The sequence below is a fragment of the Scylla paramamosain genome, chromosome 14, assembly GCF_035594125.1.
Source record: "Scylla paramamosain isolate STU-SP2022 chromosome 14, ASM3559412v1, whole genome shotgun sequence".
NCBI lineage: Eukaryota > Metazoa > Arthropoda > Malacostraca > Decapoda > Portunidae > Scylla > Scylla paramamosain.
This window is the reverse complement of record NC_087164.1, coordinates 5,479,944-5,504,922: the sequence shown is the minus strand read 5'-3', so window position 1 is coordinate 5,504,922 and position 24,979 is coordinate 5,479,944. Positions and strand designations below refer to the sequence as shown.

Below are 24,979 nucleotides of genomic sequence, written 5' to 3'. Positions count from 1 at the left end.
GGAGGGAGAAGGAGTGAGGCTAGCAGCAAATCAGCTGATTGCTAAGCAGTCACTTGCAGTTTCACGCCAAGACGGTAACAGTAAATACATTTAGATTGTACTGCATGATTTTGACAGAAAAAAAATTTTGAAAATGCCACACACAGTAAGGTAGAGTATGGTTTTTCTACAACATACCTGCCTGGCCCGGCCGTTGCGTGTGTCGTCCGGCCACACTCGAATTTCATCCCTCGGCTATACAACGCCTCAAAATGCATATTTGTATAGAACATTTTCCACTTACAATAACCTGTACTTTCGCCTCTAACAATATCCGTAGAAAATCGTGTTATACCCTGTATATTCAGCAAATCTTCATATGAACACTGTCTCCTTAAGCTCCCGTTACACATTTGTAGCGAAGGTGAGGTGCTACTTGGCCGCCCGTAAGGTGCTCAAGCGAGAAGTTTAGGCTCCCAACTATGATTCTTAGTCATAGCAGTGTTTAGTCCTTGAAGGGTAACAGTTTCCAGTGTCACAACATTGTAGCTCTGGCAAAGGAAACTTAGCTTGGGTAATCTCTATTTATTCAACAAAAATATGAACTATATATATACAAATTACTGAACATTACAAACGACACACACAAAATTATGGAAAAAGAGAGTGTATGTGTGTGTGTATGTCTGTGTGAAGAAAGGAGTAGTAAGATGTATTGAGAAGATGTGTAACACATGTGTAAAAGAGCGTGCACAGAATGTGACAAGTAAGAGAAATGTATAAAGTGATGAAAAAGAGATGAAAGACAAAAGCGTGTGCAGTAGAGAGAGTGAAAACGGAAGGGTGAAAAATTTACAGAAAACGGAGTGCTAGGAGCGGTGACTTGTGTCCCGCTACACATTCAAGATTCTTGTCTCGACAGCGTCAAGAATACCATTCTTAGTTTAGTCGTGATATTTGGACATAATTACAGGTCCATCACGACAGCATCGTGAGTGTCATGACAACGTCACAACAGAACTATGACCGCTACGACAACATCACAGCTTTGCTATGACAACGTCACGAATTGCGGAATTACGAAATTTAACGTTCATTTTTGCCTTCACGACAAAGTGACGATGGGCAAGACAAAGTCACGACGGTGTCATGACAGTGTCACGATAGCATCACAATTATACCCCCGTGGGCGACCGCGGGAGGTATAAAAAGGTAAGGGATCGCCATCAGAGCCCTCAACTGTGCGAGTATCTGCATGAGTCACATTCTGCAGCACCCTCACATCTGTGCAATGGATCTCAGTGGTGTGTTGCATGCGGAAGCTGGTGCTACTGTATGAACTGGGGATGTAGATCATTCATACCCATCATTCATACTCATACTCCCAGTGAGGTCTAAAGCACTGTTCAGGGGGTGCTGTGAACTTATCATTAAACCCAGCTGTGACCTCACTGAACGTTTCCCTTTGTGTCTTACAACACAAGGGGGCAGTCACAGCCTGCCCTCTAAAGACAACTCTCTTCCTCCACACAAAACTACAAGCACCTAATAACACACACACCCTTCACTCAAAAATTTTAAAATCATCATGGCGATTCCTACACCAGCCTCGGAGTCCCCATCTGGGGAGGGAACCATAAATGTCCCCAGGTCGGACTGCCTTTCTGTCGACGACCCTAAGTGTCTTGACACCCCCCTCAACTTTTTCTTCATTAACTTCTGCATCATTCGCGGTCTAAAATCTAATTTTCAATCTGTAGAACACCACCTCTCCTCTTCTAAACCTCATCTTCTTTTCCTCACTGAAACTCAGGTGTCTGAGGCAACTGACAGTAGCTCCTTTTCTGTTTCCTCCTACTTTCTCTATCCTCATTTTCGATCCAAAGCTGGATGCTGCGTTTATGTGCGCAATGACTTAACTTGCTCTCGTGCCCACGCTCTTGAATCTTCCGAGTTTTCCACCATCTGGCTACAGCTACAGAGTCACTCTCATACTAAATTTATCTGTGCTGTATACCTCTCTCCTAACTCCTCTGACTATAAGAAATTCTTTGACTACTTAACTTCCAAAGTGGAGCACATTCTGACCCTTTTCCCTTTTGCAGAGATCTCCATTCTTGGAGATTTCAATGTTCACCACCAGCTTTGGCTTTCCTCTCCCTTCACTCACCATCCTGGTGAACTAGCCTACAACTTTGCTATCCTCAATGACCTAGAGCAATTGGTGCAACACCCTACTCGTATTCCTGACCGTCTTGGAGATACGCCCAACATTCTTGACCTTTTCCTGACCTCTAATCCTCCTGCTTATGCTGTCACCCTTTCTTCTCCGTTGGGCTCCTCCGATCACAATCTCATATCTTTATCTTGTCCTATCACTCCAATCCCTCCTCAGGATCCCCCTAAGCGAAGGTGCCTCTGGCGTTTTGCCTCTGCCAGTTGGGGGGACCTGAGGAGGTATTTTGCTGATTTTCCTTGGAATGACTACTGCTTCCGTGTCAGAGACCCGTCTTTGTGTGCTGAGCGCATAACAGAGGTGATAGTGTCTGGCATGGAGGCGTACATTCCTCACTCTTTTTCTCATCCTAAACCTTCTAAACCTTGGTTTAACACAGCTTGTTCTCGTGCTATACATGATAGACAGGTGGCCCACAAAAGGTACTTAAGCCTTCCATCACCAGAATCTCATGCACTTTATATTTCTGCCCGGAACCATGCCAAGTCTGTTCTCCAACTAGCCAAAAACTCCTTCATTAACAGAAAATGTCAAAACCTTTCAAGATCTAACTCCCCTCGTGATTTCTGGCATCTAGCCAAAAATATCTCCAATAACTTTGCTTCTTCTTTCCCTCCTCTACTTCAACCAGATGGCACCACTGCTATCACATCTATTTCTACAGATGAACTCTTTGCTCAAACCTTTGCTAAAAACTCTACCTTGGACGATTCTGGGCTTGTTCCTCCCTCTCCTCCACCCTCTGACTACTTCATGCCACGTATTAAAATTATTCGCAATGATGTTTTCCATGCCCTCGCTGGCCTAAACCCTCGGAAGGCTTATGGACCTGATGGGGTCCCTCCTATTGTTCTCCGAAACTGTGCCTCCGTGCTTGCACCTTGCCTAGTCAAACTGTTTCAGCTCTGTCTGTCAACATCTACCTTTCCTTCTTGCTGGAAGTTTGCCTACATTCAACCTGTTCCTAAAAAGGAACTCCTACGTTCCTCCTACGGTTTCTATCCTTCTCTCTGTAACTTCATCTCAAGTTTCCTTTCTGACCGTTCTATTGCTGCTGTGGTAGACGGTCACTGTTCTTCTCCTAAATCTATTAACAGTGGTGTTCCTCAGGGTTCTGTCCTGTCACTCACTCTCTTCTTATTATTCATTAATGATCTTCTAAACCAAACTTCTTGTCCTATCCACTCCTACGCTGATGATACCACCCTGCACTTCTCCACGTCTTTTCATAGACGTCCAACCCTTCAGGAGGTAAACATAGCACGCAGGGAAGCCACAGAACGCCTGACTTCTGATTTTTCTAAAATTTCTGATTGGGGCAGTGCAAACTTGGTATTGTTCAATGCCTCAAAAACTCAATTCCTCCATCTATCAACTCGACACAACCTTCCAGACAACTATCCTCTTCTTAAATGACACTCAACTGTTCCCCTCTTCTACACTGAACATCCTCGGTCTGTCCTTTACTTATAATCTGAACTGGAAACTTCACATCTCATCTCTAGCTAAAACAGCTTCTATGAAGTTAGGTGTTCTGAGACGTCTCCGCCAGTTTTTCTCACCCTCCCAGCTGCCAACTCTGTACAAGGGCCTTATCCGTCCATGTATGGAGTATGCTTCACATGTCTGGGGGGGTTCCACTCATACTGCTCTTCTAGACAGGGTGGAATCAAAAGCTTTTCGTCTCATCAACTCCTCTCCTCTAACTGACTGTCTTCAGCCTCTTTCTCACCGCCGCAATGTTGCATATCTAGCTGTCTTCTACCGCTATTTTCATGCTAACTGCTCTTCTGATCTTGCTAACTGCATGCCTCCCCTCCTTCCGCGGCCTCGCTGCTCAAGACTTTCTTCTTTCTCTTACCCCTATTCTGTCCACCTCTCTAACGCAAGAGTTAACCAGTATTCTCAATCATTCATCCCTTTCTCTGGTAAACTCTGGAACTCCCTGCCTGCTTCTGTATTTCCACCTTCCTATGACTTGAATTCCTTCAAGAGGGAGGTTTCAAGACACTTATCCACCAATTTTTGACCACTGCCTTGACCCTTTTACGGGACTGGCATTTCAGTGGACATTTTTTTTATTGATTTTTGTTGCCCTTGGCCAGTGTCCTTCTTACATAAAAAAAAAAAGACATTGTTAGTGAAATACAGAGCTCACCTGCAAAAAAAGGATAAGACCAAAAGGCAATGAAGGAAGGGATCTTTGAGGATGCGTCAGTAGGAGTACCAGTTGTAGGAACTGATCACCAAGGGCAAGACTATGACAAGGCTATGACTAATAGCTCTGTCATGGCGCTGTCGTGACACATTTGTAGGTCCATCTTGACGAATGTGCCATTTATGTAGCGTTATCGTGACGCGTTCTAAGTTCCACCGTGACGCAGTGTTCTGAAGTGCCAAACAACTGTCAAAATTATCAGCTCTGTCGTGACACTCTATTAAGTTTGTCGTGAGGCAATCATGACAGTCATAACTCTGTCGTGACGCTGTCGCAATGCTTTTTTCTTCATGACTGTCATGAAGGACCAATGACTCTCATGACTGCATCACAACAGACCTATGACCATTACGATAACGTCACAACAGTGTCATGACTGCGGTATGATAAGTTGTATAGTCGTCGAGCCCCACGATTTAAAGCATGCACAAAAAGTACGGGAAGGCTCCATAACGACCTACGACTATCAAGACTCCTTTCTCACCGTGTTGTTGTTGCTGTAATAGACTGACACTAAACTTCAAAACTGAGAATTAAAGTTCCCTAGTAGTCGGTTGCTTCTGATTTTTCTGTAATTTTGCAACAGAAAAGAAAGCATTTTGTGATCTTTACTTTGCTTAAAACATTAAAACCCTTCGTTAATTTGCACACCACCAAGCTATGAGTACAATGATTTTCTTTGCATTAGCTATCATGAAGTTCTGTACTTTTTCCGTAATCTTTTATTCTATTCCCACTTACTAGTTCAATCTCACAAAAGGACTATTTCTGTCTATTCATGGAGGACATATTCTTAGTTGGGGCTTCCACTCCCAGAATTTTCCAAACAAGCCAGAGTCAAGGGCTATCTTGCCTTATGAAGTCCTTTCTCTTGTGAGTTACTGTCTTCATTCTATTACAGCCTCATTACAAGATAATCTATTGATATTATTTTCATAACTTATGTAGCAATAAACTGTGTCACCTTCTGCTGCTGTAGAACAGCAATGAGACTTTCTGTTTACCATCATTCCTATTCTGTCTAAAATTACTTGAAAACAGTTACCCGATATCTTCATGATTACATCATTTTTACTGTAAATATCTAAAATATATGTCTTATTACATGTTTTTAATCTCTAGGACTTAAATACCGTGTGAAAATCACTTTTCATCGATTGTATCTCTATTCGAGCTCTCATGAATGTTTAATCTTCATTAAATTTTAGCCTATTAATCAACCACGGTCTTCGTTTTGTTTCCATTATTCTTACTTCATTGCACCCGTTTTCCCTGAAGGACTATATTCCTTTGAAATCAATAAGAAAACCGGAATTTATTATAATGTGAAGGTTGAGGCATTTTACCCTCCGCAGGTGGGGACCAAGTACGCGGAGCTGACGGGACAGGACAAAGAAATGGTTATTACTCGATACTTTGGTATTTTCTTCCTCTTCTTCCAGTCGACTCAGGTGTGGGGCAACCTCATCTCCTCCACAGGTGCCTCTCCTTCAGGCTTCCGTTTATTCAATATTAATATACAGAAAACAAGCTTTGTTCGGTAGAACATTATATTGTAATACTATATTCTTCCTTCCGCAGTGTTGTCAGTGGATACGGGCGAGTTAAACAAAACGGACGAACAGCTGGAGAAATGTGGATACAATTTCTGTCTCTTTAAGCAAAATGATACTAACAGCGATGACGGCATTCCCAACTGGCAGAGATACACCATGGCAAGCATCTACCTAGTCTGTGCACTTTTGTCCTCAGTCATCATCGTACTGTTCGTCGATCCTCTCAGAAGGTAACTTTTTCACCCACCTGATTCTCACACACCTTTTCTTTACCGCTTCTCTAGTGATAGGGATTGGCCTCCTGTATCTGTCTCTTGCGGTTGCTTCTCTCCATTTCATTTTATCCTGCTGCTCCCTTTCTTTGCAACACACCAGTAATTCCAATTCTCCACCTCATTCTCATCGCCCCTGATAATTATCTTCTCCCTTCAACAAGTACTATCCACACTCTTCTAGTAGGTTCTTCATCCTCTCTTCGCCCTATAAGTCAAACCATACCAACTTGAGTTTTCTGATAACTTTAACTCCTCTTTCTTTATGTACAACAGAACACATTTGATATACAGTGCGTTAAGATGTGTACCATCAGCCGTGAGCAAGTAGCCTCTGTATTTGCAGGTTCGTGGGGAAGGAGAAGGAGGTAGCTGCTACAGAGGGCAAGTCGGAGATCCAGCTTCTGATCGCCACCTTCAACCACATGCGTCACCCATACCAGCTGCTCATCATCCCCCTCACCATCTGGTCGGGCGTGGAACAAGGCTTCTTCCAGTCTGATTACACAGCCGTAAGCACGTGGTGTTGCCACTCTGTTTGTCACCTGTTCTTCCTCCTCTAAGATATATAGGTGGTGGACGAGGTGCTGTAGCTGTCGCCTTTCTCCCGGACAGGCTTACGTGTCGTGTGGCCTCGGTGTGCACATGGTGGGGTACGTGATGATCTGCTATGGGGTGTGTGACGCCCTCTGCTCCGTCTCCTTCAGCCCGCTGGTCAAACTGGTGGGTCGCGTGCCCGTCTTCACCATGGGGGCAGTGATCAACTTCGGGGTCATCATTACTCTCATATACTGGCGGCCTCACCCTGACGACACGGCCATATTCTTCGTGCTGGCCGGGCTGTGGGGTGTGTCGGATGCTATCTGGCAGACGCAAATCAATGGTGAGTACTTTACTATAATATTGTGAGCGTTTGTTAAATGAATGAAAGAATAATGTGTATACATATATGTTATATTCCAACACTGAGGCAGCACGAGGTATAAGTATCGAGTAGCTATGAAACTCGTATAGTGAATGTCGTACATCCCCAGCGTTGTACGGTATGATCTTCCCTGGCAAGGCCGAGGCTGCCTTCAGCAACTACCGCCTCTGGGAATCCGTCGGTTTCATCATCAACTTCGCCTGCAGCACCACCCACTGTGTCTACTCCAAGATCGCCATTGTGTTGGCGTTCCTCAGTGTCGGCATCGTCGGCTACTTCATCATCGAGATTATCGATAGGTTTGTGGGCCTCAAGAAGGACACTGACGGGGAGGCTGTCCCCATCGATAAGCTTGTCATAGGAAAATATTAAGTCAAACACCGTCATTACTGACGACTCGAAGACGAGTCTTCTAGTCAAAAGGGAAAGGTTGCAAATCACGAATCAACACCATGGCAGCCATCCATGTAACATCTCTCTTCACCTCCCTTGCGCGCGTGTGTGTGTGTGTGGGTGTGTGTGTGTGAGTAAACTAGAGGTTAAGTAAAAACTAGTCTTGAGAGTTCGTGATTTGGAGAGAGAAAAAAAAAAACAGTGATCAAAACATGTACCCTAACATCAAAACATATAATCACTAATGACTGAAGGTCTATTCATGTTTTTGTTTTTTTTTTGTAAGAAAGCCATTGGCCAAAGGCAATAAAAATATGAATTAAAAAAAATGGCTCACTTAAATGCCCGTTCTCAGAGAAATGCCAAATAGAATGATCAAATAGCAGAGGATAAGTGTCTTGAAACCTCCCTCTTGAAAGAGTTCAACTCATAGGAAGAAGGAAATACAGAAGCAGGCAGAGAGTTCCAGAGTTTACAAGAGAAAGGGATGAATGATTGAAAATACTGGTTAACTCTTGCATTAGAGAGGTGGAGAGAATAGGGGTGAGAGAAAGAAGAAAGTCTTGTGCAAAGAGGCCGCGGGAGGAGGGGAGGCATACAGTTTGGAGATTGTTTTTTAGTTTGCCACGGACACCTTGCTGGTTGCATGCCTTATCTTGTAAACATCATCCCAGCTGTCCCATCACTTGTTTAAATACTTGCCATATATTTTGTTCATTTTGTACTATTTAGTTTTTATATCAATTATTCTTAACCTGATCTTGAATTTACTTATTATCCTTGGTTAACTGTAACGTCAACTTTAATTCTTACAAAGTGTATCATCGAAGTACCCTTTCTATGAGTTCACTGCCCTGGTGTCTAAAGAGTGGTTTACACTGGGCAATTCGCGGCTACTCGCAGTCGGGATTGTGCAGCCAGGATTGTGCACCCGGGAGTGAAATACTGCCGGGATTTGCTGAACTGCCAGATCAGCCGAAAAACCGCTCTGTCAGTTTGATCGGTTGCCTTCCCGGTAAATTTCCAGGTTCACATAAGAACAAATATCAATATAATATTGAAAACAGGAGGAATATTGTTGAAAAGTGTTTTAGTAATGACCATTGAGTGTACTATTATATACAATAAATAAATAAAATATTTAAATCTATTTATAAAAAAAAAAGATTGGAAAACAGACGCGGAATTGGTTTGTTTACATCGTCATTGAGGAAGCCAGCGGCCCATCATGTGTTTACCAGAAGACATCATGAGCACCTCAGCCTGCATGGCTATATAGACCAGGAACGAGCCCACAATCTTTTTTTTTTTTTTCTTTTCTTCAAGCACAGCAAAATCGCAACTATAGCAACCAGCTAGTCGGAAGAGGACTTCATCTGGATTGTGTATCTCTTGATGCAGTGGCTAGCGAGCCACCGGGTGTTCTTGACCGGGTGAATGCTTTCATTTGGAGCCTGCCGGCTGCTCCGGGTGGCTGCAAGCAGCCGGGTGGAAAAACAGCCCCGTGTAAACCCACCTTTAGTTAGCTTGGGTAATTACTTTTATGTGAGTTAACTAGTGAAGACTGAGGGGCTGCTGCGTCTCTCTTCCCACAGTGATTTACTTTTTTTCACGTAGTGAATAAGGAAGCACGACAGTGGTAAGCATATCTGACGTTGTTTTCATACATAACAATCAAATTCCGTTTATGTGCATGTAAAAATATATGAGTATATTGATGCTGCTGTAACATCATGCGAGTCATGCGCGAGTAATGGAATAAAAAAGTTGATGGTCTGGTGAGATGCTTGATGGGAACAATGAAAAACATTAGCATTATTTCATGTATAACGAGAACTTCATGTATGACGGACTTTGTTGAGAAGGGCACACATATAAGTGCAGAAATATCACTGAGGTTTGACAGTGACCTTTTGAAAAATATAACATGTTATTAGACCCACACCAGAAAGCGACACTACGACAGACACACCTTAAACCCAGCGTTTCTTAACCTACGGTTGCTAAAATAATTTTTAGATGATTCTGAAAAATGCTGCATTTATAGTGATAGAATGTATGTGTTCCTTACAAGTGATACAAAAGTATAAAAAAAAACTTTTTAGTGCAGTTTAGCAATGGTGACGGATAGCACTAAATTTGTATGAACATTCCACACTTTGGTAGAAATTCTGTCACTACAGAAAAAAAATAAATAAATAAATACAAAGCTTTGTGACACATGTCAGGGGCGTTGGACTGCCTATATCTGACTACAAGGGGTGCTGAGATTAGAGGGTTGAGAAGTGTTGATGTTGACAGTACATGAAGTGTATTTGACTAATATGTTTATGCCTCAACATAAACGAGTCATTTTCCAAATTCTCCTCAGGACAAAGACAAGTAGGTGGAATCACGCCTGACTAACAATGAGTTTGTTTCCACCACGACCCTCATGTACAAGAATGACGATACGCGTTTGTAATGTCATGTTGACTATGTTCGTAACAGGCATCCGAGGCTCAAGCTTTTAATTAGGCGTCAATAATTTACTGAACATGAATGTTCATGTAAAAAAATAACTTATTATAGTTTCTATTATGAATTATTAATTCTACAATTATGAAATTGATCCTGCTTTCTTTAGAGACACATAATATATTTAATAAATGCAAGCTACTTTCTTTTATCAACAAACTGACTAAATGTGTGTGTGTGTGTGTGTGTGTGTGTGTGTGTGTGTGTGTGTGTGTGTGTGTGTGTGTGTGTGTGTGTGTGTGTGTGTGTGTGTGTGTGTGTGTGTGTGTGTGTGTGTGTGTGTGTGTGTGTGTGTGTGTGTGTGTGTGTGTGTGTGTGTGTGTGTGTGCGTGTGTACTGTTAAGTGTTCATTTAAAATTATGAGAAGCTTATCAAGAAAATGTAGTAATTGTGAATGCATGGAAATATTGTAAACTAGATCGCATTTTACATCAGGATATCGCTGTATGCCGTAATAAGGTAAATAAAAAAGTAAACAATCATTCTACATAACCTTGAATCCCACAAGCAGTGATCGCAAACTCCTTAGGGTTTTCTAGGCCTCCTGCTTGGTAACATTCTCACAGTCACACAAATTATCGTAAGAGTCAAATATTCACCAGAATAAACATGATATGCAGTAGAGTCAGATAATGGGCATAAATCATGTGTGAAAGCTAAGGCATGGCAGCTATGACAGGGGCTTGAGTTCCCATGGTACACGAGGACCGGCAGCGTTCACAATGCTTTATCTTTACAACAGATAATTCTGAAATTGCATCGAAGTCTTACTATGATACACAGATGTCCTTGTTTATCCATTATGTATTCATTATAATTATACGTGAGGGTGACCCAGGAAAAGAAACCATAACAAAGAAGCAGAGTAATAGCAGCAAAATAAATTGGCTTGGGAACGATGTGGCTAGCGGGTTGGGTCAGAGAACCCTTAACCCGTGAAGTTCCAATTTTAGCAAAACTTTTGAAATTTACTTACAAGTCATGCAAGTATTCTAAATAATTTCCATGATATCTTCCGTGCACTCCTGTCTTACTTTTCTCGATGTTTATGATACTGTAGATAACTCAAGTTCATACATCTGTATTACAATCAAAATTTCAAAAACCTAATTTTTTTTAAGAGATCTCCAGTCAATTTTTTAAATATTTACTCTTGGGAAACATTTTTTCCAGTTCATTCGCAGCTTCCTTTTATCACTTTGTGTTAAGAACAAATCGAGTTCTTCATCAATATTAGTATAAAAATACATTCAAAATTAATACTCCTCTTCAAAATAAACAAACAATACACATACCAATAACCGAGTTTGCTTCTCTTCCACATTCCAAAGTCTTCACGAACTCACCGGATTTGTATTCCTTTACGTCGCGTTAAGGCATACGATAAATAAACTATCTAAGTGATTTCCTAATCTGAAAGTTTATCCTATCTCTCTCTCTCTCTCTCTCTCTCTCTCTCTCTCTCTCTCTCTCTCTCTCTCTCTCTCTCTCTCTCTCTCTCTTATCTCAGTTTCGAAACGTTAGTTCATATTACTGAGGCAGGCATTTAGGTTATCTGGCTGTTATCATTGTATCATAAGAAAGAGTGTTAAACTTTCTAATGTTATTTTTTTTTCAATTTACTTTTAATTGATTAATTAATTTATTTATTTTTACTTATTTATTTATTTTTTTACTTATTCATTTTATTTTATTTATTTATTTTTATTTATTTATTTATTTATTTTATTTTTTTTCTTTTTTTTTCTTTTTTGTTGTTTACTAAGAATTGTATTCCACCGAAATCATAGCTGGTATATTAAGTGAGCGTTGCTTTGATGTTAGAAAAGTGAGAAGCAACATATTTAATTATTTTTAAAAGCTGTTTTCTAAAAACTGTTAAGTTTGCGATTGTCTATGTGCTGATTTTCATTGTCTAAATCTAGTTCACAGATTTAATTTATCAAGCAACATGATAAGGTTTTTTTTATAAAAAGCTAAAATCAGTGTTTAATAAGAAGTGGTAGTAGGACAACATCACTGACAATGAAGGTGAAATTCTCTAAAATGTTAATGAATACACTACTTACTTCATTTAACAAAAGTAATCATGAAAATAAAATAAGCGAACACAACACAAGGCGTTTGATAAGCACAGACATAGTGTGACTCTAAAACGTTTTTTTTTTTCGTAAACTTTCTCATAAGGAATAAGGACTTGAAACGTCCCTGCGGATACTAGCCATTTCCATGCGATCAGCTGGAGACCATTCATCCGTTACCATCATCCCTGATTTCAGTTACAAGTGCACCGAAGGGACGGCACGAGCCTCTGCAAGGTGTTACTTCTAAATCACTACCTACAACCCACGTGAGGGGAGGAGCCAACCATTCAAACCTCAAGGAGTAATCCTGCACGTCGACCATCCAAGCCTGCAGTAAAAAACAAGCACGCCGACCATCCTAGCCTCTAAGAATAAGCCTAAACGCCGACCACCCAAGCCTGTAGGAATAAGCTTTAAGGCGGCACAAACTCAAGGCAATAAAATGCAAACACACAAGCAGCTCTCTACACTTTATGGCATTCCTTCACAGAATTGTGCCTGAAGGTCATGACCGTCATGTGAACCAGTGTCTTTCACCGTGAAATTCATTACCATTGACCGTCCAGACACAATAATAAGATTTAGAGAAGTTTTGTCCTTTGCAGCAATTTGTTCAGTTACGATTTTGTTTATAGGCAAAGGATGGACTGAGGGAACAAATAAATTTGTATCTCGGATCCTGTCTTCCTTTTGTGATGTCAAATAAACAGACAGCTTAAACTCTCTTCGTAGTTGCACTTAAATTAAGGATGAAGTAACATTACAACTGTAGGACATGAACATCCTCCATACGTAACGCCACATCCGCCACTCAGTCCGCCGCTCCACACACTGCCGCCAAGGATGTTTTCATTTCCTTGTACTGTCGTCTCATCGCCCCCACAACCAGAGGTCAACTTATACACCTCAACTAGTTACAAAATAACATCATATAAACTATTATGTATGTATCTAATCTATCTATCTATCTATCTATCTATCTATCTATCTATCTCTCTCTCTCTCTCTCTCTCTCTCTCTCTCTCTCTCTCTCTCTCTCTCTCTCTCTCTCTCTCTCTCTCTCTCTCTCTCTCTCTCTCTCTCTCTCTCTCTCTATATATATATATATATATATATATATATATATATATATATATATATATATATATATATATATATATATATATATATATATATATATATATATATATATATATATATATATATATATATATATATATATATATATATATATATATATATATATATATATATATATATATACACATGAGGTGGAATACATGTAGCATATAGTACACCACACATTCAAAGAAAAACCGTGAGAAAGTAACGTGAGTTTAGTTTTCTTTTTTTTTTTTTTCTGTGGAGTTGTACCTAAAGTTTTCCTGTCTAGCAACCACTGGCAACCACTAGCCGCCACCCAGTCAGGCGAGAGGGAGAGAGTTATACCGGTAGTGTCTGTGTGAGACTTTACCTGTGAGTTTGCTTGTGAGTGATGTTCCACCACATGAAGAGAGAGAGAGAGAGAGAGACGCACTGGAAGTATACACAAAAACATAACAAAGTGGAATTGAAATATGAAGAATTCCTAAATTCTTGGAAATGTGTGTGTGAAGTAAGTGTGTTTTCGTAATCTGAAAAAAAATATCATTGTTATCAGATATGACAGTTTTCCGCAACACGTCCAAGGTTTGAATATTACGCCTTGCCTTTCTATAAAGCATGTACGTACTTCCGTGCTTCGCTCTTTCGTGTTATCAGAATACGTTGAAGGTTCTCGGAGCTCATTGCCCCTCCTTGTCATGGTCTTTATTGCTACGAGAATCTGGCATCGTATCTTCCAAGACAATTTTATTATAATTGCATGGATAACCATAACGAGTGCTGGTTTACAGTGGCTTTTCGCATCGCCTGATTCCTTGCATCAAATTGCTGCAGTCATCGACAGCACTAACAACATCACGACTACCATACCCTTAACCTCAACAGGAGTGAAAGTTACCAATCCCAAGGAACAATTGCGCAAGTGTCACTTTCGACATGAATAACTGAAATCGTCAAAGCTTCCGATAGTCAAAACTGATCAGTTGTTTCCCCATGTACGCCTGGAATGATATTCTCTCTGGTATACAGTTTCTTTGCCCCTGAAGCAGACGGAAGAGAAAGTTGTCAAGGTCTGTCGCGTGTTTCCAGATCTCACTTGACGCGATGATGCTTATAGGTTAGATATTCACTCGTGATTAACTGGGAACAGCTGATGTGCTCCTTATCATGTCATTCTTTTTGGTATTGATGAAGAAAACTATAATACATTCGCTTTGCGTTCTTCATGAAAGTTAACTTGGTAGAAATTAAGCTGTTTTGTTGACAGCAAATGGAAATAAAAATAAATTATAAAAATATTAAAAGATGAATAAACAAAGAATCAAAGTAATATATCAACAACGAGTAGCTTTTCATACCACGTAAAGAAAAGAAAAAAACTAGGGAACATGAAGCAAGGTGTGGCGTGCAAGCACACTTGCAGTGAAGGCCACAGCTGCCAGCTGTGCTGAAACGGTGGAGGCGGCAACAGTGGTGGAGGTTGTCGTGGTGAGCAGGGCATGCCAGAGACTGAACACACGGAATCAACAGGATATGACCCTCAATTAGTTAGTACCACGCATGATAGACTCAATTTGAGCGTCTCCACTTTATAGAACCCGAAGAGAAAAGCGTGCTGCGTGAAACAGGTGTAAACGGAGGGACATAGCTATGTATATAGGACGTGAACTAAGATCATGCGGCATATGAAATGTGCAGACCGTGAGACAGGTAGATGCGGCGAGGGAAGTGAGTGCGCGCGGAGCGAGGCAGGTAAACACAGCTCCAGAGGGAGGAAACAGCGCACTCAGTGAGACGTCTGGTGTACATTCCTAACAAGCAATATATAAACAGACTTGTGAACACTCATACTAGCTTAAAGGAAATGGATAAACAAATAAATCAGAAGCACTCTCCGGTAATGTTCATCTCGAGAACAGTGCAGACATGCCAGTGTTAACATTTCCTTAAGGTAAGCCCACAAATTTTAGGAAGAGACAGCCTGCCCGTGACGATTCTTATTCATCTATTTATTTATTTTCTTTTTCTTTTATTGAATACCGGTTTTTTTTTCTTAAGTGTTGTGGATGCACGCACAATTTTTACACTGTAAAGGAGTAAAGGACGAGCAACGCGCTGGAGAAACGATTAACCATATTACCCGTATAGCTTGAACATAACCTGACAGATAAAGAAGTACGCGCGTTTATGTGTGTTTGTGTGTGATTCACCTACGGTCGTCTGCTGGTCACCCAGCCAGCCGTTCCCCTACGGAAAGCGCTCAGAGCTCATAGTGACCGATCTTCGGGTAGGACTGAGACCACTGACACGCCACACACTGGGACAGCGAGGTCACAACCCCTCGGGTTACATCCCGTACCCTACTTGCTGCTTGGTGAACAGGGTGTAAACGGCTACACATTAAGAGGCTCGCCCATTTGCCTTCTTGGTTGTGAGCCGAGCGTGCTTAACCACTTCACTACGCGGTGTGTGTGTGTGTGTGTGTGTGTGTGTGTGTGTTTCATATAAACGCAATTTAACCTGTTCATAACTTTAGTAAGCCTAATGAAGCAATATTTACGTTCAAGCAATAGCAAGTGGACGAACGCGCCCCAGGAACGTGTGGTGCCTGAGGTGTACCAAACCTGATCCTGCCGCACCCTCCATCCGTCCCTCCCTCTTACCCTCCCCCTCTTTCATTGTTTTCTTCCTTTATTCCTTTCTCCACTCCTGTATCTTCCCTCCGACATTTACGTATACGAGGGCGCAGGAGGAGGGATTCCCAGCACCATGGCGGACCACGACAAGGAGCAAGGGCTACACAACCCAGCCTTCTCAAACGATGACGGAAAACGTAAGGAAACATTATATTATTTTGCTATTATATGCTATTACATGCTCTTAGCATTGCATCTGCTTCAGTAATAATAATAATATTAATAATAATAATAATGATAATAATAATAATAATAATAATAATAATGATAATAATAACAATAATGATAATAATAATAATAATAATAATAATAATAATAATAATAATAATGATAATGATAATAATAATAATAATAATAATAATAATAATAATAATAATAATAATAATAATAATAATAAACGCAATAAATACCATCCCACACACACACACAAACACACACACACACACACACACACACACTTATAGAGAGAGAGAGAGAGAGAGAGAGAGAGAGAGAGAGAGAGAGAGAGAGAGAGAGAGAGAGAGAGAGAGAGAGAGAGATTGATACATGTACTTACAGAGAAGATAGATAAATAAACAGGTAAACAAATACATAGATAGATAGATGAACCCCTAAACACAACCCATGGAAGCCTCGCTCATCAGGACTTAAGACTATCATTATTAGTGTTGTTATTCTAGTAGTAGTAGTAGTCGTAGTAGTAGTAGTAGTAGTAGTAGTAGTAGTAGTAGTAGTAGTAGTAGTAGTAGTAGTAGTTGTTGTTGTTGTTGTTGTTGTTGTTATCATCACCGTTCTTCCAATATTTTAACTAAATACACATAAATGAACACATCGGTACACAGGCTGTTAGGCGTGCTGTGACAAGAGAGCAGGAGGTGGCGTGACGAAATTCGCTGAGGGAATGAGCATCGAGACAGTCTGTTGGGAATGTTTACAAGGATGTGTGGCGGTGTGGTGGTGCCGAGAAAGCGTGGTGTGCAGTGCCGGGAAGGGACATAGCTGAGGTGTGACAATGGCGTGTTATAATACTTGGATACGGCGAGAACAAAGAGTAATAGCAGCGAATTACCGACGTATGCTGCCGTGATGTGCCCGTGGTGTACGTGGTGTGGCGTGGTGTTGAGAAAGAGTAGTGCCGCAAGGATAGTGTGCGTGCAAGGTCGACGGGCGAAGAGGAAACGGGAAAAAAGTACAGTTATTGCTTAAATTATCAAACTAAAAATATAGTCATCCGTGAAATAAAAACATGCCAATAAAAAAGAAGTCAATAACAGAACAAGAACAACAGAAAAATAACCTAACCTAACCTAATTGAACGCAGATTTTTTTTTTTTTTTTTTAATGGGGAAAATAAATGTATAAGGAAAACCCCACAAGAATGACTAAGAGACGGAAGTGTTGATGGTGTGGCGAGCGGCAAGGAAGGAGACGGGAAGTAGATGCAACGCAAGGGTGGAAAAACACGAGAGAGAGAGAGAGAGAGAGAGAGAGAGAGAGAGAGAGAGAGAGAGAGAGAGAGAGAGAGAGAGAGAGAGAGAGAGAGAGAGAGAGAGAGAGAGAGAGGAAAAAAAAAAAAAAAAAAGCAGGAAAATTCCAGTGACTGTGAACCCCGTTACAACCCACACGTATCTGGTTAGGTAAGCGAGTTCACATCAAGGCCTTTGTTCCTCGGTTCGTTCAGTCGTGACCAGTCTTTGTTCAACATGCCCGGGAAAATACGTTGTTCATGTATATATGAGAACGAAAACACGAGGCCAATACTTGTGGTTTAGAACAGTGACACCCAATGTGAGTGCATGGTGTACCCCAGTGTGCACTATTTAATTTTTAGAGGGTACCTGGAAATAATGGGATACATAAAGTATGATGTTTTCTGAAGAAAATTGTGTCATATAAGAAATTATTCAAAAATGAGATGAAAGTATTACAAATTTATGTATTATATTAGTATATTACACTCAGACGTAGCCCGTGCCTCACGGGTTTGAGGTGTGGCATTTAGTTTTATTAGACATTGGGCACCTATATAATAATCATTTAGGACCAAGAAGCTATTTTACATGTTTAAAATAAAGACCAGATACTTTTATTTATATATATTCTTCAGTCTTAAAACTAAAGAAAAACGTGAAATACTTTTTTTTTTTAATCGCCTTTACCGCTAGGGTACTTGATTTTTTTTTTTTTTTTTTTTTTTAAGCTCTCGGTAGGATGCATTATCTTAGAAAAGGTTGGGAACCACTGCTCTAGAACACTATCCCAGGGGTGACTACAGGTATGCATTGGTGTGACTATTACCACACGACTGCCCTCGGATGCATCCATCTTTTATGATTTGCCAAAACTGAGTACCACTATGAGCATGCGTCCTTCACGATGCACACCTCAAATATAAATATGAAAAGAGGTATGTACTTATTCACAACATTTCTATACAAAAGCAGAATAGCCTAAAACAAAATAATCACTGATAGATGCCATGGAGCTGGAACAAAGGTACAAAAAAAACATAAAATTACAACTCACTGATTCTCTCCACAGTGCAAACGGAGGCCTCAGCGAACTTTAAAAAGGTGGACAATGGCTCTGACTTGACCGAGGTGGTGGTGCAGGAGAACACAGAGGGCGATCCAGCACAGCAGCGGGCCATCATGAAGAATGTTCTGATTATCTCCCTCGCCTTCACCTTCCTCTTCACCGCCTTCAACTCCATGGCGAACCTGCAGTCATCCATCAACAAGTGAGGCGAAATGTTTTGGTGTGTGTGTGTGTGTGTGTGTGTGTGTGTGTGTTAGAGAGAGAGAGAGAGAGAGAGAGAGAGAGAGAGAGAGAGAGAGAGAGAGAGAGAGAGAGAGAGAGAGAGAGAGAGAGAGAGAGAGAGAGAGAGAGAGAGAGAGAGAGAGAGAGACAGACAGACAGACAGACAGACAGACAGACAGACAGACAGACAGACAGACAGACAGACAGACAGACAGACAGATTTCCCTGGCCACAAATTGCGTACACACCTGACATGAACACTCTCGGTAGTCCACAATATTTTCTTAATCAAACAAAACACGAATATAAAAAATAACACAAAACCTTTTGCAACAGACACTATTTCGTACGAGACACGTGAACACAAACGCTATACTCCCATGTCTTCATCTCACACAAACATCAAAACATTAGAATATCGAGACTCAGAATACTCTGACGAATAAAAAATATTAAATAAATAAACAAATAAGATTATTGAATAAATAAATAAGATATGCCTTACGTTTCCAACATCAATCTAGGATCAAGGGATCTCTCAGCGGCTTCTGAGGTGTGCCACGTTACCACAGCCATACCATGAAACTTATGAAACTATAATACACTGACTAAATACAACAGAAATTGAGAGAGAGAGAGAGAGAGAGAGAGAGAGAGAGAGAGAGAGAGAGAGAGAGAGAGAGAGAGAGAGAGAGAGAGAGAGAGAGAGAGAGGAGAGAGAGAGAGAGAGAGAGAGAGAGAGAGAATGTTTCAAGTTACACACGATACAACATTCACATGACGGACACACAAGAAAGCCGTCGTAAGAAGTATAATGATAATAACATCCTGTTTTATGGATTATTTATTTACATTGGCTGTATGTCACCACACACTCAGTAGGAAAAACCCACGTTTCGACATCTCAGACCCACGCCTCTCCCATGACTATCTGAAATTAAGACGCTTGGGAGCAGACCTTGACACGCTAAAGATTCCGTTTCCTTGAAATGATTCTATATAATGGCTGTCAATATTTTTTTTTTTTTTTTTCAGAGCAGATGGTACAGTGTCGCTAACTATAATTTACGTAGCACTGGTAGTATCCTGCTGCTTCCTGCCATCACTGTTCATCAGGTTTTTGAAGTCTAAGTACACAATGGCGCTGTGCATGGTGGCATACTCTACCTACATCGCAGCACAGTTCTACCCAGTGCTGGGCACACTGTTGCCAACGGGAATCTTGCTTGGGCTGGCGGCGGCTCCACTGTGGTCATCGAAATGTACTTACTTAACTAAGGTGAATAGGATACGATTCATGAAGTGCAAGAGGAAATATTTCCTGCTTGCTATAAATACTGACAGGCAAAACGTAATGACTTTGTTTCCCGTAGGTAGGCACTAAGTACGCCCAACTGACGGGACAAAACGAAGAGGTGATCGTCACTCGGTACTTTGGTATCTTCTTCCTCTTCTTCCAGTCGACGCAGGTGTGGGGCAACCTTATCTCCTCCACAGGTACCTTTCGCTCATATTTCTTTCTCCTTGACTATAATGATAATGTCGAGCTTCCCAACCCTGTAATAACCTCTTTTATTGTTCCCAGTGTTGTCCAGTGGTGGGGAACAGCTAAACAAGACGGAAGAGGAGCTCGAGCAATGTGGCTACAATTTCTGTCTAACAGAAAAAACAGAAAATAGCAGCAGTAACGGCACTGAAGGTATCATTCCTGACTGGCAGAGGTACACCATGGCAAGCATCTACCTGGTGTTTGCTCTCCTGTCCTCAGTCATCATCGTACTGTTCGTCGATCCTCTCAGCAGGTAACTTTTTCATCACCATGTCAAGGTTGCATAATTCACACTGCTATTTATTACTGACAAATGATTAGGGCATTACTCATTGATTAAAACACTGGTTGAAGGCATAATTTATTTCAGGTTTTATGAGATAATCATATACAGTGACACAAAATTTATTTCACCGGATTCTGAGTGACAGTGAGAGATTAAATCAAACCAGAAAATACAGTCCGGGATTGGTACTAGGTCTGTAAGTTTAGCTGGCCTTAAGCGAGATCCCCACACGAATGAACAGGGATCTGAATAACAAAATACATTCTAAAAGGCAAATATTAAAAGAATTCTTGAAACCTAATTGTTGTAATGATCTATATGATGAAATGTTCAGTCAGGAAGTTGCTTATGCGAAGGCTGCCACTGAGGTCTCACGAGTAAAGCAGCAGGTAACACATATAACAAAATAGTTTTACCCACTATAGAATTTTTTTAAACATTAAACAAGATAATATTTCATAACTTTTAAAAAAGACATCTTCAGCAGCATTTGCTTCTGCAGGTTCAGTGGGAGTATAGCCGAGACTGAGAACAAGTCGCACACGCAACTTCTGATTGCCACCTTCAACCACATGCGTCACCCATACCAGCTGCTCATCATCCCCCTCACCATCTGGTCGGGCGTGGAACAAGGCTTCTTCCAGTCTGATTACACAGCCGTAAGCACGTGGTGTTGCCACTCTGTTTGTCACCTGTTCTTCCTCCTCTAAGGTGGTGGACGAGGTGCTGTAGCTGTCGCCTTTCTCCCGGACAGGCTTACGTGTCGTGCGGCCTCGGTGTGCACATGGTGGGGTACGTGATGATCTGCTACGGGGTGTGTGACGCCCTCTGCTCCGTCTCCTTCAGCCCGCTGGTCAAACTGGTGGGTCGCGTGCCCGTCTTCACCATGGGGGCAGTGATCAACTTCGGGGTCATCATTACTCTCATATACTGGCGGCCTCACCCTGACGACACGGCCATATTCTTCGTGCTGGCCGGGCTGTGGGGCGTGTCAGATGCTGTCTGGCAGACGCAAATTAATGGTGAGTATTTTCATTAACACTGTCCAAGTAGACACAAATCAAGAGACGCGTTGAAGAATGTTGAAGAATGACGTTGTCATCTGACATTCCTGAACTGCAAAATGCTCCCTTATATCTATAGCCTGTACATATTGTGTGTTGTGATTACCTGATCAGGCATTTTCTACAAACCAGACATGTACGTAACTAACAGCGCAATACAATACAAACGAATTTATTGCTGAAAAAATAATGTACTTTAGTATGTCACCCAGGAAAGAAGTAAAATTTTACAATAATGACATACATTCAATAAACTTGGGCGCACGGCTGTAAATTGCGGTCAACTTTAGTCTCCTCAGGTAAGAAAATATTTGGGAGGCATAGGTTTTTTTAGCCTTCGTGGCTGACTAATCTGCCATCTACAGATTATTAGGTGTGTCTCGGTCCACGTTTTAATTCTTGTTTCTGGAAGTTACTAAATAAGTTTAGTCTCGGCAAAAATATTATTAAGTTTTTTTTTTTCTTTCTTTCTTTAAATTTCTCATTGATTTTTTTTCATACGAAAGAGTTGAAGTTTGTTTAATCTATCATCATTTTTTCACATTTCCTTTATTTCGTCTAATAACTCGTAGCACTGATATTTTCATTATTTCATTATTTTGTTCACTTCATAGCCATAAACCAGCCATTAAGAAATTGTGTCAGGAATTATGATATTATTCTCAACAAATATATCTATGCTCACGAAATGATTCATTCCTATATTGATGTTTCTTTAACTGAATTTCCATCTTTCCTTTTTTTTTTTTCATAGGCTAGTCATTGAGAGAAATATAACTCTGGCAGGTTTTCAACTTAACTTAAAATAGGGATATCAATGTGGACCACACAGTACCCTGATCATATCTCAAAAATGAAATGTTAAATGCTCAAAGGAAGACAGTGTTTTACTTACATAATCAAGTGTACTTTTACATATTCATGAATTCAATATCGAGGATGCAGCCTGTGTTGTCTCGTATATGGTGACAATTTGGCTAATACTTTTTCGAGTTTGTAATTCTTCTGGCAAAAAAAAAAAAAAAGTCACTCTATGAAAACCTTTTTACGTAGAAAGCGTTTAGTGGTTTAGCAAGCACTACACAGACAAGCCAGAACCTCGCCTAAACAAAGCTGGCGATTACACAAGTGTTCCTTCCTTTAGGAAGAACAGTAAGTGTTGCAAACGTGTCTTTGGTGTACACAATAACGTGTGATAATCTTCCACAGCATTCTACGGTGTAATCTTTCCGGGAAAGGCAGAGGCTGCATTCAGTAACTACCGCCTCTGGGAGTCCATTGGGTTCATCATCACCTTCGCCTGCAGCAGTCTCATCTGCATCAACGCAAAGATCATCATTTTGTTGGTGTTCATCATCACAGGCATGGTAGGATACATCTTCATCGAGATCAACGAAAAACGAGGAGGACTCAAGAAGGACAACAATGGAAATGTTATTCCCATAGACAAGCTTGTCAAGGAAACTCCCTTTGGGCATTGATGGAAGACAACATAATTGCTGACTAATTATTGTTTAGCAATACACGTAAGGTTTCGTTTGGGATCAACTGTTAGGGACAGTTTCCTATAGCAGGTTGTGATAACAGACAATTTTTATCCTATACACTGATGCAAACGTGTCCTGCAAGAGAACTGTGTAAAGCCACCTCAAGTTTAAGACAGAAAACACAGTAATTGAAATGTTGAAGCAGTGTGGGAAAATTGTATTTTTTTGTGAAACAGATCATATATGTATATATATATATATATATATATATATATATATATATATATATATATATATATATATATATATATATATATATATATATATATATATATATATATATATTGTGTGTGTGTGTGTGTGTGTGTGTGTGTGTGTGTGTGTGTGTGTGTGTGTGTGTGTGTGTGTGTGTGTGTGTGTGTGTGTGTGTGTGTGTGTGTTAATAAAGTATCATTTAGCTTCTGTCGTTTTATACTCGTACATTGATTAAATAAGTATGCACACGTTGCAGACTTATCCAGACGCTTGATTTGGTGTACATGTTAGAACAGACTGTGGTCTTCAAAATGGTCAGATGTTTTCATCCGTAGTCTCCGAGGAAGAGAGGCCAACAAAGACGAGAAATAAACAAAGATTATTCTTCTTTCGTAAGGTCAATCTTCGGAATAATTTGTACAGACTTTTACTGCATCATGGAAGGGATTTTATCAGTTCAGACTGACTTTGAGAATGAAGAAGGTGGTTGGTGACTAGACAGACGACAGAAGAAAGAACATACGGCAGGAAAGATGGAAAGATTGAGTCCTGCCAAACATCAAAGAACAAGTGACTTTCCTACCTCCACTTTTTTCTCTCTTCTTTTTGGGGGTGGATGTGTGGAGGAGGTGGAGGTACAGTTGCCGCTATGGAGGGGCTAATAACCCCCCGACAGTATGAGGAATGCAATAGGAGTCATGTTATGCAAGACTAGGAAAAATTCACGTCTGTTATGTTAGGGAAATGACGCGGTGTGCAATGGAACGAGCGGAGAGCACTTTGCAGAAAATAAGAGCAAGGCCTCTATACTAGGAGGACGGACAGTCCACTCCAATGCGCGAACTGGCCACTGCACGAACGCAGCGGCGCCAAGCGACCAGAGGGATAAAGCACTCAGCCGTCGCTCTTAAAAACGTGGGAAAAGTGCAATTTATCCACTCACGCAGCTTTTTATTCGCATATACGTTGCCAAGATGGGTATTCGATCTAGCTCTGCAATGTACTGTTGAAATAATATTGTACAGGGAGAGGCTACATATTATGTATCTGCTTAATGGTTACATGGTATTGTGAGCTACTCATGGTTATTCCTTGAATCCAGCTGCAGTGTGAAATTACCAGTCACGATGTGTTACCTCACCTATCACGCCAACATTCAAGCCCACTCCGCACTAATATCTTAACAGTATGTTTAAGTATTACGATAATCATCTTACAGGTAGTAGATTTATGCCAAGGTACGAATTCCAAACATGACCATCCAAATCGCAGGGGATAGCCAACAGGTGAGGCCGTGAATGCTGACTCCCTTATAATTATATTGTCCAGTACCACAATGCCACTACTAATGACTTATGACCCAGCCGTGTGATTAAGCCTGGTAATTATCAAGCAAGCAAACAATGATTGCGTTTTCCCGGTGATGTAAATAACTTTGGGTACTCTGTCAAGAATGGAAATACAAGATTCACAGCGCTACCTGTTATTTAGGGATGATATCATGATTTGTGTTGTTAAGCAAACCCACACATGAGCTTCACAAGATGATTTTACAGGGAACAAAATAAATAGGACTGAGGATGAACATGAAGACAACA

At 40.8% G+C, this 24,979-nt stretch overlaps 2 protein-coding genes and 1 long non-coding RNA gene across 10 annotated transcripts in view; 2 read left to right on the top strand and 1 right to left on the bottom strand.

The window, feature by feature from the left end:
* LOC135106792 (UNC93-like protein) overlaps positions 1 to 8,725 on the top strand; it is a 15,983-nt gene extending 7,258 nt beyond the window's left edge. For both annotated transcript variants that reach the window (XM_064016105.1, XM_064016107.1), the window contains exons 5-9: positions 5,789 to 5,912; positions 6,015 to 6,219; positions 6,608 to 6,773; positions 6,877 to 7,144; positions 7,296 to 8,725. In XM_064016105.1, the coding sequence (XP_063872175.1) occupies positions 5,789 to 5,912; positions 6,015 to 6,219; positions 6,608 to 6,773; positions 6,877 to 7,144; positions 7,296 to 7,558 (1,026 nt within the window). In that variant the 3' untranslated portion in view covers positions 7,559 to 8,725. The remainder of the gene's footprint in view (positions 1 to 5,788; positions 5,913 to 6,014; positions 6,220 to 6,607; positions 6,774 to 6,876; positions 7,145 to 7,295) is intronic.
* Positions 1 to 24,979, bottom strand: part of LOC135106793 (uncharacterized) — a 39,873-nt gene that overhangs the window by 781 nt on the left and 14,113 nt on the right. The window contains exon 2 of the long non-coding RNA XR_010271467.1: positions 18,507 to 18,700. This is a non-coding gene — a long non-coding RNA (uncharacterized LOC135106793). The remainder of the gene's footprint in view (positions 1 to 18,506; positions 18,701 to 24,979) is intronic.
* On the top strand, positions 13,609 to 23,401 carry LOC135106790 (UNC93-like protein). Of its 7 annotated transcripts, none has more exons than XM_064016101.1 (9): positions 13,609 to 13,668; positions 15,852 to 16,117; positions 18,522 to 18,720; positions 19,776 to 20,019; positions 20,114 to 20,237; positions 20,326 to 20,542; positions 21,078 to 21,234; positions 21,330 to 21,597; positions 22,849 to 23,391. In XM_064016101.1, the coding sequence occupies exons 2-9, from the start codon at positions 16,054 to 16,056 to the stop codon at positions 23,118 to 23,120; spliced, it is 1,545 nt and encodes a 514-aa protein (XP_063872171.1). In that variant the 5' UTR covers positions 13,609 to 13,668; positions 15,852 to 16,053; the 3' UTR covers positions 23,121 to 23,391. The 7 variants fall into 7 exon arrangements, with proteins under 7 accessions (XP_063872171.1, XP_063872168.1, XP_063872169.1 ...); XM_064016098.1 differs by having other exon boundaries at positions 13,626 to 13,795; positions 22,849 to 23,401; XM_064016099.1 differs by having other exon boundaries at positions 13,626 to 13,795; positions 15,858 to 16,117.

Excerpts from the sequence above, each read along its gene's own strand:
- LOC135106790 (XM_064016098.1), top strand. The coding sequence starts at position 16,054 with ATGGCGGACCACGACAAGGAGCAAGGGCTACACAACCCAGCCTTCTCA. Across the intron at positions 18,721-19,775 it reads CTGCAGTCATCCATCAACAA|AGCAGATGGTACAGTGTCGC; the intron begins GTGAGGCGAAAT and ends TTTTTTTTTCAG. Across the intron at positions 20,238-20,325 it reads CAACCTTATCTCCTCCACAG|TGTTGTCCAGTGGTGGGGAA; the intron begins GTACCTTTCGCT and ends TATTGTTCCCAG.